The following is a 13,593-nucleotide window of genomic DNA, read 5'->3' on the forward strand; positions in this document are numbered from 1 at the left end:
TCTAACTCCCTTTTGCACTGGAAAGGAGTCTGTCCTGATTCCTGAAGAATTCACCCGGACCGAGGCAGATGTATTAGAATAAAGAGCCATAATCAATCCCAGAAGTCTGCGGTCAATATTGGTGTTCAATAACTTTCCCCCCAATCTACGACGAGAGATAGAGTCGAAGGCCGCCCTCAAATCCATAAAGGCCGCATAGAGACAACCTCTTGGGCGCAAGGAATAATTGCCAGCGAGATGGAGAAGCGTCAGACAATTGTCTGTAGTTGCAACACTATGTCGGAAGCCACACTGTTCAGGGAAAAGGAACCTCTCTTCATCGAGCCAGTTCTGGAGTCTCTCCTGGAGGAGTGCAGAGTAAATCTTCCCAGGGATGGCAATAAGGCTGATCGGTCTATAATTACCCGGGTCGTTGGCATCCCCACCTTTATGGATAGGTACCACAGTAGCCTTCTTCCAAATACCGGGGATATTAGCTGATTGGTTGATGTCTGAAAACAGATGGGCCAAGCGAAGCGCCCACCATTCGGGGTTCACCAGAAATAGTTCTAAAGGTATAAAATCCGGGCCCACTGCTTTGCCACGCTTCATCCGATTGACACGTTGTAGTACTGACTCTGGAGAAAAACTGGCAATTTACCAACTACACTGGTTGCTAATTTGGTTCCAAGTTGAATTCAGAATGCTGGCATAGGCCACTAAAGCCCTGAATGGCCTGGGTCTGGAATAATTGAAAGGATTTTCTGAGTTTCTTGTACCTGTTAGGAGTTTTTCTAGCTTAAAGAACAATATAATTTTGAATTTCAGTCTTTTTTCTTAGAACGTTTGCAGAGCAAAAGGTTTGGCAAAACATTACTCCCCCTCCGTGCTGTATTTAAAGTATCTCTCCCCCCCCACCCCAGTTTTTGGGAAGCACTCTCTGTTTCCAGACCTGCTTTGCAGCCTTCCTTGAAATTCTTCCGTGAAACAAACACTTGAATGGGTCAAATGGGGGGAGGTGACTTTAGATATCTGTCTTATCCCACACCGCCCAGTTCCGTTCGGTTGTGTTGAACTTTTTGGACACATAGGCTAGGGGTTGCAACTTCCCATCACCTCCCTGTTGTAAATGGCCTCACCCATAGCGACATCCGACGCATCCACCTGCACCACAAATTTTTAATTTCCATCGGGGTGATTCAGAATGGGCTCGGAAGTGAACAGCTGCTTCAACCTTTTGAACGCCTCTTGGCATTCGTCTGTCCACGTAAGGCGAGCCCCCAGTTTCATCCCATCAGGTCCCTTCCCTTTAATCTTTAGAAGGTCGGTGAGGGGCAGAGAGGGGTGAAATTGGGGATGAAGGGCCTATAAAAATTCGCAAAGGAGGAACAATTGGAGTTGCCTCCAGGTCCTGGGGGGTTCCCACCCCAGTACATCAGCCACCTTGGCTGGGTCTATTTCCAAGCCCCGCCACGAGATGCGGTAGCCCAAGAAATCCATCTTCTCCTTGTGGAACTCACACTTCGACAACTTGGCGAAAAGTTTGTGGTCATAGAGGGTTTGCAGCACCTCTCTCACCAGGGCTACGTGGGAACTCTTATCTTGGGAGTAAATCAAGATATCATCCAAATAAACAAGAGCTCCCTTGAATAGGTGCTTGTGCAACACTTCAAGTTCATGAAAACCCCGGGCGCCCCTTGCAACCCAAATGACATCACCAGGTATTCGAATTGCCCCATTGGGGTATTGAATGCAGTCTTATGTTCATCCCCTTCCCTTATACGTACCCAAAACTAAGCATCCCGAAGATCTAATATCATAAAGATCTTCCCCATAGCTGCCTCCGCCAGCAAGTCTTTGATCAATGGGAGGGGGTAGGCATTTGAGGCAGACACTGCATTCAGCTCTCTGTAATCTGTACAAAGGCGCAGTCCTCTGTCTTTCTTTTTCCAGAACAAGACGGGGGCCGCAAATGAGGATGAAGCGGGGCGTATGAAACCACGAGCCATGTTCTTATCAATGAACATTCGGAGCTCCTCTTTCTCCACTAAGCTCATGGAGTACAATTTCCCTTTAGGCATTTTATGACCCAGTAATATTTTGATCGCACAATCCGTGTTCCGGTGGGGGTGGGGAGTTCATCCGCCTCTCTTCAAACACCCTCGCGAAGTCCCGATACTCTTTAGCGATGGAGTTGTGCTCCTCTTGGGCGAGGCATGCTAGCTCCCGAGTGGCTTTGGGTTCCTCCCCCCACCTGTGGTCCCACCCGTGATGGGCGCATCCCTTGGCAGTGAAATACACAGTCCCCTGGCTCCAGGAAGTGTCCAGATCATCGTCCCGGAGCCAGAGGTGCCCTAACACTAGGGAGAACCGAACCATGGGGGTGATTACAAATGTTCTTGTCTCCCAATGGAATCCTGCACCCATCACTATGGGCATTGTTGGGTACTTGCAGGGCTCTCACATAGGGGACTCGTCCATCTGGGTAAATATCTAGGGTTCTGAGAGCCTCTGAGTGGCCACCCCCAGACCGGTAACGATGGATGGGCTAATAATGTTGCGGGCACAGCCTGAGTCTGTCAGAGCCCGAACTCGCACTTGAGTGCCCAGTTCAGGGTTGACCAGTGTCACAATCACAAAGAATAAGGGAGGGGGGTTGTTGACCGCTTTTTGCGCCGTCTTTGGGGGGCCCTGCTTGCTCGCACCATTCACAGCAGGTCTTGGCCTTTTCCTGCCAGCTGAGGTGCTTCTTCCTCACTGGAGGAGGACCCAGTTGCTGCGGTCCCCATCTGCAAAGCACGAGGTTGCTTGGGTCGCACTCCATCTCCTTTCTTTGGCTCTGCTCCGGGGTTCTTCTTCTCTGGTCCCCTCGTTCCACCTTGCAGGGTTGTCGCAGGGCAGGAGGCGGCATAGTGGCCGTGCTCCTCACATCGGAGACGCAACCGCAAGCATAGGTGTTACTCATGGGCTGGTTCCTTGGGCTTCGGGCGAGGGTTCTTCAAGGGGCCTCCAATCTGCTTACTCACGCTTTGGACCCCTAACGCCTTCATCATCTGGAACCGGCTCTCTGCCTCCTCAGGTTCGTGCACCCATGCAGTCAGGGTCGCCGGGTTTGTGTTCCGGAGCACTACCTCCAGGATTTGCCTATTTAGCCCTATCCGGTACTGCTCCACCAACACAGTCTCAGGCCATCCTTGGGTCTTGGAGGTGTACCTTTTGAACTCCTTGGAGTATTCGCACACAGATCGGCCCCCCTGCTTTAGTGCCAGAATGTGGTTGCGGACTTTCTCGATCCCCTTGGGGTCTTCGTACTGCCATCTCATAGCCCACATGAAGGCTTGGATGTCCCTCAGTTCAGGGCTTTGCACGTTGTTCAGTGCCACAGACCAATCAGCCACTTACTTGCGCAGCTTTCCGCCGATGTAGTCTACGCGATGCTCATCAGGTGGCCCCAATCTCTCAGAAACTTTCTCACCTGCAGGGTAAAGAATGCCAGCTTGTCGGGGTCCTTGTCACACGTGGTGTCCCCATCATATGTGGCGTCCAGCAGCTCCTTCAGGCACTTGAGGCTCGGCACTGGGGCAGGCGCCGGTGCTGGCAGTGGGGCCGCCGGGGGTCCCGCAGGTGGTGCCAGTGTTAGTTGCACCAGACCAGCGGGTGGTCTGGCTGAGGCATGTTGACCTCCCGCCCCAGGGCATGCAGCCCCATCTCATCCTGCAGTGTGGTTGTGACCAGCTGCGGCAGCGCCATCAGGGCTTTGAGCAGTTCTTGGCACAGCTCCTCTGGCTTGGACAGCAGCATCAGTGGCATCTGCTCCAGCCGGTCCTCTCCAGGTTCTCTCGCAGCCACCATCTGCGGTGGCCCCGCCTCGAACCTCCTAACCCCGGTCGCCATCCTGGGTCAAGCTGGGTTGCTCCACGATTCACAGGGCTCCTCTGAGAACCGCGCCCAGGCATAGGGATCAGGGCCGCGCCAGAATCGGCTCAGGAGCACCGCTTCCGGGGGGGCCGCCCCCTGTGGCCCCCATCATCGTGACAGGCTTCGTAGTTGTCACCGGGTCTTCCTCACCAGCCGTGGCAGGCATGGTTCCCTCTTCTTCGCCTTCCACCGTAGGGTGCGAATTCAGGAACCACAGTGAGTCTTAACACTCTGTCAGACTCCTGCAAGAATCAGAACCAACAACTTGCTTCTTCAGAAGGAAAGTTTATTGATACAGTATTGGCAGGGCCTCTCTGCTTCCGGTTCTGAAGATTAAGACTAAAGCAAAAGGCACAAGGTGGATGGATATACACAGTTCAAAGGGGTCCCTGGGCGGCATGGAACCCATCAAGGTGAAAAGCAGGGCCTGCCAGAATGTAACAGACCCGCATTCCCAGAGAAGATGTTACAGCTAGGAGCCAAGGTCAGGCGCATAAAACATACAGATAAGAGAGTATCACCAAGACAGCCAGAAAACAGAAACTAAAACATTCCAAGTAGCCCCCCCCCCCCCCGCCCCCCAATACCAGCCTCTATGGCAGCATTAGCCAACATAACCCAGATAAAAATTGTTGTCCTAAGTTCCGATTGTGTAATTCCTGCTCTTCCTGCTTGGGTTGGCAAGGGGAGAACTCGCAGGAGCCCCGCCAGTGGACTGAAGGGGGACTCTGCAAGCACTGGGAAATAAGAGACTGTCGCTTGAACTATGGCCTATACTGTCAAAAGGGTTATATTCTACTTTGCCCCCAGAACAATATCCAGCCGAATCAAGTGACTGCTGTCACAACCAAAAGACACCGTTTTTGCTTTTTAATTAAAAATGTGTTGCTCTGAATTGCACCTTTGTTAGAATCATAGATTCACAGAGTTGGAAGGGGCCATCTAGTCCCACCCCCTGCTCCATGCAGGGTCAGCCTTGAGCATCCCTGACAAGGGTTTGTCCAGATTCTGGCTGCTTAGAGACTGCCAGGGAGGGGGAGCTCACCACCACCTCCCCGGCCAGCCCATTCCACTGCCGATCCAGGAGGACCCAAAAGGAAGGTGGTGAAGTATACTAAACTTAAATACACTTGAAGTGTATCAGCTGCTTTAAAAAAATTTCCACTTGCCCTATTTCCACTTAACATATGTTTCCTGGCCTGGTCACCTGGGGATGCTTATTTGCCACTGGTTAATTAATCAAGTGCCCATTTTCAAGCCAGATTTAACTGCCTCACCATGGTGAAAAAGCAAGAAGAACCAAGAGACTACATTTTGTGGGAAGATATGAGTCTGATAGCAACATGTGTAGAAGGTTTTATGGCTTCTGTAAGGTTTAATGAATCCGATGTACTGCATACTTTACTTGATGTAAATGCATACATTTTAATTTGTGTTGAATTAATGTAGGCCGAGGGGACGTGGATCTGAATGAATCAGACAGTCGCCGAATAATTCGCTACCCAGATAGTCACCAGCTGTTTGTTGGAAACCTCCCACACGACATAGATGAGAATGAACTGAAAGAGTTCTTTATGAGTAAGTTTAAAATCTTTGGTGAAGCTTCTTTGGGTGGGGGAAGGAGGCCAGGAGAGCTGGATCCCTAAACACTGCGATCGCCTCACTTATCCTGCTTTCTGCATTCTGTACATTTTCCCCTCCTGTAGGCTTTGGGAATGTGGTAGAACTTCGCATCAATACTAAAGGTGTTGGAGGGAAACTCCCAAACTTTGGCTTTGTGGTGTTTGATGACTGTGAGCCAGTTCAGAAAATTTTATTGGCGAAAGTAAGTACCCTGCTGTCAGTGAATGATATTGACGAAGATGGAACGGCTTTTAAGGAAGCCCCTAGACTTGTGTTGTGAGGGGGGGCCTTAGGGAAGCCACTTGGTCTCAGCGCCCATCAGTCTTGCAGGGAGAACACTGGCCTGGTGATCGCTGTCAAAGCACTGCACAAAGGCTGCATTTTATATATTTATTTAATTCAGTATTTAAACTGCCCTTCCCTGCAGAACAGGGCTCAGGGTGGTGCGCATCAACACACACACATATGTATATAATAAAATAATACTTAAAATCCCTACCATTACAGCAATAAATACCCTATAACCAATAAGATGGCGATGAAACTGCTAAAAATATGCCACCGCCTTGGGGGGGGGGAAGGCAGGAGAAACAGGAGTGCCAGCTGGGATGATGGAAGCCATTGCTGCCCTCCACCAAATACCTGGTGGAGCATCTCTGCCCTGCATGCCCTGCAGAACTGCCTTAGGTCCCACAGGGCACGGATGCTATTCAGCAGAGAGTTCCACCAGGTCAAAACGCCCCGGCCCTGGTCAAGGACAGCCAGGTGTCTCTTGGGCTGGGGATCACCAGCAAGTTCTTCTCAACCGAGTGTAATGCTTTCTGGGGGGCATACCAGGAGAGGCAGTCCCGAAGGCATGTGGGTCCCTAACAGTTAAGGGCCTTAAAGGTTAGTACCATAACCTTGAACCTGATACCCGGTACTCCACCGGAAGAGCAGTTCACAGAGCAAGGGTTGAATATGTGCCGTATGCAGAGTCCCCGTGAGGACTTGCACTGTCGCATTCTGGGCCAGTTGGAGTTTCCGGGTCACTCTCAAGGGTGGCCCTACTAGAGCGAGTTACAGCAGTCCAATCTGGAGGTGACCGTTGCATGGAGGTTCTGTGGCTAGGTCAGGGCAAGACAGGTAGGGAGCTTCAACGACCTTGGTAAAAGGCAGTTGGTAAAACGCCAGTGTAGCAACATTTGTGGCCTGGCCCTCCATTGATAAGGAGGCATCCAGAACCACACCCAAGCTCTTGGCAGGTGATGCTGGTGTCGAGTGCACACAGTCAGGAGCTGGGAGACGGCACCCCAACCTCGCATCACCCCCTCCCAGCCACAGTCTTTGCAGGATGTAGCCACGCCCACAGCCAGCTCTGCTTCAGCCATCCCACCACAGCCTCCAAACCCTCAGCCGGGTTCACTGGGGTGGGGTGGTGTCTGGCCAGCCGCCCATCCACAGATAGAGCTGGGTGCCATCAGCATACGGGTGACATCCCAGCCCAAAACTCCGCAACAGTTGGGTGATGGGGCACATACAGACGTTAAATAGCATTGGAGAGAGGACTGCCCCCTGAGGAGCCCCACGTACTAACGGGTGCCTAGTTGACAGCCGCTCTCCCAGCGCCACCCTCTGTCCCCAACCTTGGAGGAATGAGGTGAGCCACTTCAAGGCTACCCCACAGACTCCTACATCGGTGAGGAGGTGGGTCAGAATGTCATGGTTGACTGTGTCGGACGCTGCTGCAAGGTCAAGCAACAACAGCAGCGCCGACCAGTCTCGGTCCAGCTGTATGTGGAGATTGTCTGTGAGGGTGGGGCAGAAGCTGGACTGGACTGGGTCCAGAACCAGTGTGCCATCCAGGAATTTTTGGAGCTGTCCTGCTGCTCTCTCAATTACCTTACCCAGGAACGAAAGATTTGAGTGGGTGGCAATTGGAAGGATCCATAGGATCCAAAGCTGGCTTCTTCAAGAGCGATATAATCACAACCTCAATCAATCCCTCTGGGTACACCCCTGAACCCGGGGACAGAGTCATAATTCCAAGGCCTAGCCTGCTATCACCTCCAGCAGGTTTGGTAGGCTGTCAGGCAGACGGTGCACCAGACAGACAGCCAAGCTCTCCTCAGAGTCCCACACCAGACCCACACAATCAGTGCCGGCGATCTTGGGGACGAGGACCGAGATTGCTGCTTGAGGGGGTAGCAGTTAGGCTGCTACCCCCAGGAAGACAGTGAAATGCTAGTTGCCATGTGGTGCACTTAGGAGCAGGGTGATAAGAAGGAGGCGCGGGGTCTTGAGACCTGTGCAGGTTTGGGGATGGAGGAAGGGAATTATCTGAATGGGAACATTGGGTGTGGGAAAGGCATTTTCAGAAGCTCTGAACTCTTAAGAAGACTGTTCCTACATAATGATGGTCTTCAAACTGACACTGGAAGGGAGGCCCCGCTGCCGGTGGCCCCTGGTGTTTCTGGCCCCTGTGTGACACAGAGGGTTGGACTGGAGGGGCCACTGACCTGATCCAGCATTGGCTTCTCTCTTCTGTTATTATGTAATACAGGTCACCTAATTCAGACTGAACTTGGATCATTTGGTCGCAGATAATGGGGAACCTGAGAGGCTGTAGCATCGTTGAAGCGCAGCAGGGATTATTTGCCTTGTGCAGGGGGTTGGACTAGATGACCCTGGAGGTACCTTCCAGCTCTATGATTCTGTGATCAGTGCCTGGGTCAAGGATCTCTGGCACTCCCCACACAAACCACTTTGAGCTATTCTGCTCTGCTAGGAAAGATATACACCGTTTTAATTTTGAAAGACATACTTCCACATCAGACCCATGGACTGTCTTGCCTGATTGGCGTGGCTCTCCAGGGTCTGGAGCCAGAAAACTTGCCTTTCACAGCCATGCGGCTGGAGACGTTTCCTGTCAGATGTGGCTTGTGTGCTGCTGCTCCTGGGCTATGGCTTCTCCCTCTTGTTTTAGGACTATCTTGTATCAAGTAACCCTTTTATTATGTGGTCTTCGTCTAGCTAGCTCTCCTCATCAGTGTTTTTGTTTCCCTCCCTCCAAGCCCATCATGTTCCGTGGTGAAGTGCGCTTGAATGTAGAAGAGAAGAAGACCCGAGCTGCCCGTGAGAGGGAGACGCGAGGTGGTGGTGGTGGTGATGACCGCAGAGAGATGCGCCGCAACGACCGAGGGCCCGGGGGTCCCCGTGGAATAGTGGGTGGAGGAATGATGCGAGATCGTGATGGGAGAGGGCCGCTCCCGAGGGGCAGCCTGGCCCAGAAACTGGGCTCTGGAAGAGGGTCTGGGCAGGTGGAAGGCCGATACACAGGTCAACGTCGCTGAGGAATCCACTGTTGGCAGGCGGCCTTCGCAGTGATGCGTTATTCGTCGTGTTTGCATTCTTGTTAATTTTTGGCTTTGGAATGTAACACAGCCTTTTTGATCATTTCTTTTGATGTGAGAAACCTCTTTGGGTTACCAGTAAAATTGAGGTGGACATTCTTTTCCCCAGTTTCACAAAGAAGTCACACTGTTAATTTATAAATTTAGACTTGCGATTAAAGACTGAGAAATGACCGTTTAAACTTTCTGCAACAAAAATGGACTTGAAGGGCATGCCCAATTGAGTTAAGACCTTTTCAGTACCTTTCAGTTTTAGTAAAAAGCAAAACCCCTTTGCGGCACATTTTAAGTGTTCCTGTTTCTGCCTCTTGCTGTTGGAAACACAAATCGGAGAAGCTCGCCTCCCCCCCCCCTCAGAACACTTGGCTCCAAACCAACTTGTGTTTTTTATGAACTCAAATGCACGAATGGGTACGTGACTCACTTTTTGTTGACATTTGTCAAAAGCAGCAAGAAAAAAATAGCTAGTGACATGATGCGGGCGTCTGCTCTGCTTGCTGTGACCAATCTGTGTGTGCAAACAGCCTTCAGTGAGACTCCAAGTATGTTCCGGAAGGAAACCATTTAACTGTAAATGCAAAAGTAGCACTTCAGAAACCGTACCCCGTTCCCTTCTCCGTGAGCCGTGTACAGTGAGGGAGGGTCTTGGATGAAGCATGATGGTGCCTTCTGTTCAATACGTTGTTCCAGAGTCCTGCTGGTGGGTTCTGTACAGAGTAGGGTCTGACTGGCTGTGCTGTAAAATCTTAACAGCTGTAAAAATGTTTATAGAATCATTGTATAAAAAATGCAAGTGTCTTCAAAAATGAAACATTACTGGAATATTTGCTTAGCTCTGCAGTTAACAAGTTTCTGTAGCCTTGGAAGGAAGGAATTATGAAGTAGAAATTGCGTCGAGTTAAGAGAAGTGTGTGCAGTTTTGCATCTAGTCCAGAGTTAATCAACTTGTACTTTGATTCATATATTGTGAGCCTAAAACTTGTTAACCCAAAAGGATCCTGCAATTTTCCTAAGGCAGCATCACAGCTCTGGTGATTGGGTATTTCCAGTTTCTGAACTATCACCCATTTTGCACAACCCGTGAACCGACTTTTGAGCCTCTAAGGCTCAAATTTGTAAAAAGACGGGCTTACAGCCTCTTGTGTGTTTTTTACTTGTGGACTCTTGCAGTTTGGTGAGGGGTTTGCTTATTTCCAGGTTCCTATTTGCATAGATAGCACATTCCAGAAAACTGCAGCTGTAGCAAGCACTTCTCCCTCCCCAGCTTCATGTCGGAAAGCTCAGCAAGCATCAGGCTTACTTTGGAGGAGGAGAGTCAAAAGTATATGACTACTCAAAGCTACTTGTAAGCATGGAAGACCTCACATTCTGACATGTCAAAAATGCCCACAGCAGAGAAGGATTTCTTCATTGCAACAATATCATCCTTTTTGTTGAAGCAGAAGCTTTTGACTGCATTTTGGGGAGAAACAAAGTTTATATCTTTCATCACCCCTCTTCCTCCCCCAAATTGAGGTCTTCCATGTTTGATGGTAAGTCTTGCACTATTATCATACACTTTCTGGGGCACACTTCTCAGTTTCCTTTTTTATTTTGTACAATTGGTATGTGTTTGTGTTGAGCTGTTTCATTTCCAAGTGACACCTGGAAGAGTGTCGTACTTGAAAGCCTTGCCCCCAACCATGAGCTTGGCGAAGCTGGAAGCTGCCTTGAAACTGCCATTCTCGGTCAGCAGTTCTGCTGATGGGTATTTGTGTCCCTGGACTTTTGAGTGCTATTTTATTGCCATGCCGCCTCCTATGAATGCAGTTAAGGCAAAGAGCACTGGTAGAATCATCAGGAAAAGTCTGTAACTGAGAGTTAAAGGAGCTGTGGAGCCATTCAGCATTCCGGCTTGTTTCTCTAAACGCCATGAAATGACAATATTGGAAGCATATACAGAAGTTTACACGGTGACTGTTCACCTACTGTACTGTGGACTCATAGTGTTTTTGTCCTCTTTTCAATAAATGTACTTCTAGAAGAAAAAGCAGCAGAATTCCTTGACCATTACTGTTAAACTGCTGATTTGTTGAGGTGGGTTTTATTGCAGTTACACCCCCACTGCAACAAACTTAGCTTTAATAACCATCTTGGCTTTAGTAGGTATGCAAGACAGTGGACTGCCATCTTCATTGCTGTGATGTGTTAAGCATTATATGCTAGTAGAATCTAGTTTAATTGTTGCAGGTGAAAAGTATTCTTACTTTTAAGTTTCCATTTTTGATGTGTTTTGACTAAACATACCAATAAACTACTGATGTCTGCAGCATTCACTAATGGTTCTGAAATCTCTCTCTCTCTCATTGGGGTACAGGCTTGTGTGCTGGTGTGACAGTGTTCTACATTAAAAGGTAATTGTAGGGAGGGGGTGTGGTTGTGTGGCAGAGCATCTGATTTGTGTGTAGAAGGTTCAGTCCCTGATTTGTGTGTAGAAGGTTCAGTCTCCACTTTAGCAGGGGTTATGAAAGGCCTCTGCCTGAGCAAATCATGCTGATCTTGATAGGCCCTTTAGTTGTATTAGTGAGACTTCTAATATCTCTTTGTAAATGCTGCATTGGTACTGCGGGCATTAAGCTTCGTATTATGAGAAATGACTTAGTTTTTTGAGAAAATATGTCAGCAAAATCAACCCAAATGACCCCAGTACTTCTTATCCAGCACGGCTACATAATCAGTTTGCCCCCGCTTTTGTGCTAGATAAAGGCACCAGGGTCAACTGAAATAGATCTCTTACTGATTTACTAAAGATTTATTGTGATATTATTATTTATTACGTTAACAGACTGCCCTTCCCTGAAGGGCTCAGGGCAGTGAACAACAGGTTAAAATATACAATAAATAAATTACAAACTACCAATAAAATCAATAACATTAAGTGATGATTTAAAGTGCAGTCTGCTTCCTCCCCCGGACGGATCAGTTGTGGAGGAGGCCACAGTGGGAGCCATAAGGACGCAGGCCGTTTTTATGAGCCTTGCTTCCAAGGAAGGGCAGCCTAAAAATCTAAATAACTTTTTATGAACTACATCAGATGTGTCCTATGTTGGTACATCTGAACTACATCAGATGTGTCCTATGTTGGTATGTGTGCAAAGTACAAAATTGGACACATGGTTTGGATCAGGGTCATCGGGGGGGGGGGTAGGTCCAAAGGCCCATGGTGGCTCTCAGCAGCCCTGCCCTTCCGTTGCAGCCTCCTCCCTCTCCCTCTGTTGGTTTTTTTCCTATTCCTTCTTGTTTTCTTTCATTGCACTAAAGCCCTCATACTGTCACTCCATCTGCAACATGAATCTAAGACATGGAAAGACATGAGTTGTGGTGGTGGCAATTTGGAAATCCCCCCCCCCCGGATTATCTAAAGTCAGATTGTCCTTAAGCCCAACAAAACCCCTTCTCCTTCTGCTCCACAGTCTTTCCCCTTTGGAAGCATTTCCAGCTCCCCATCTGGCTGTGTGGTAAGGTTTTCCTCTGATTAATTTACAAGGCCATTTTTCTTGGAACCTGGGGCCTCCCCGAGCAGGTGACGGGGTGGCTCCCTCGTCTTCCGCGCTGCTCTCCTCACCTGCACGGGAGCTGGCCAGCTGATTCTTAAACAAGGAGATGTGCACTTTCATGCTCAGGTTCCAGAACACAAGAAGTATTTTCCATCCCTGTCAAAAAAATAATGGGAGGCAAATACAATCAAGTATTTATTTAAAAGTTCCGTTCGTTTCTACAAAGAATAAAATGGCAATAACTAAAATAACATAACTTTTTGATTTCCAAATAGCAAAACATTATATATAGGAGAAATATTACTTCAAGTTTTTTATTTTAAAATAACCAGTGTAATTTACTAAGCAAATAGGTGTGTATTGAAGTGTGGAGCTTTTTGTCATTTTTAAGCGTTGTTTTGTTTTCAAACTGTGCTGTAGAGTCCTGGAAAATCGTTGCAAATTGATCTACAAGAATATGAGTACTGACAACATCAGCCAGTCTGTCCCTGCACTTGGCAGCTGGAGAAGATGACTGGGCCTGCAGTGCGATGTGGCTGCGAAGAAAGCTAATGCAATCTTGGGATGCATTAACAGAAGCATTGTGTCCAGATCACGGGAGGTGGTAGTTCCACTCTATTCTGCTATGGTCAGGCCTCACCTGGAGTACTGTGTCCAGTTTTGGGCACCACATGTTAGGAAGGATGTTGACAAGCTCGAGCAGAAGAGGGCAACCGGGATGGCTGAAAGGGTTGGAATCCAAGTCTTACGAGGAAAGGCTGAAAGAGTTGGTTATGTTTAGCCTGGGAAAGAGAAGGCTTAGAGGGGACAGGATTGCAGTCTTCAAATATTTTCAGGTAGAAGATGGAGCAGATCTATTCTCTCTTGCTCTGGATTGCAAGACTAGATCTAATGGGTGGAAATTACAAGGGAGTCGTTACCGGCAAAATATCAGGAGAAACTTCCTGACTGTCGGAGTGGTTGAGCAGTGGAACAGTTTGCCTCGGGAGGTGTTGGATGCTCCTTCGCTGGACGTTTTCAAGCAGAGGCTGGACGACCATCTTTCAGGTATGTTGTAGGGCTATCTTTCGGCTATGCTCCTGTAGAGTGTAGGGAGTTGGACTGGATGACCTGCAAGATCCCTTCCACCTATACTGCATGTATGG

General features: G+C 48.9%; 1 protein-coding gene across 1 annotated transcript in view; it reads left to right on the forward strand.

Moving 5' to 3' along the window:
• Positions 1-9,507, forward strand: part of G3BP2 (GTPase activating protein (SH3 domain) binding protein 2) — a 78,981-nt gene extending 69,474 nt beyond the window's left edge. Inside the window, exons 9-11 of the mRNA XM_015405562.1 lie at positions 5,347-5,475; positions 5,604-5,722; positions 8,574-9,507. Of these exons, the coding sequence (XP_015261048.1) occupies positions 5,347-5,475; positions 5,604-5,722; positions 8,574-8,852 (527 nt within the window). The 3' untranslated portion in view covers positions 8,853-9,507. The remainder of the gene's footprint in view (positions 1-5,346; positions 5,476-5,603; positions 5,723-8,573) is intronic.
• The last annotated feature ends 4,086 nt before the right edge of the window (positions 9,508-13,593 follow it).

This window comes from Gekko japonicus, unplaced genomic scaffold (genome assembly GCF_001447785.1).
Source record: "Gekko japonicus isolate JY-2015 unplaced genomic scaffold, Gekko_japonicus_V1.1 scaffold2759, whole genome shotgun sequence".
NCBI lineage: Eukaryota > Metazoa > Chordata > Lepidosauria > Squamata > Gekkonidae > Gekko > Gekko japonicus.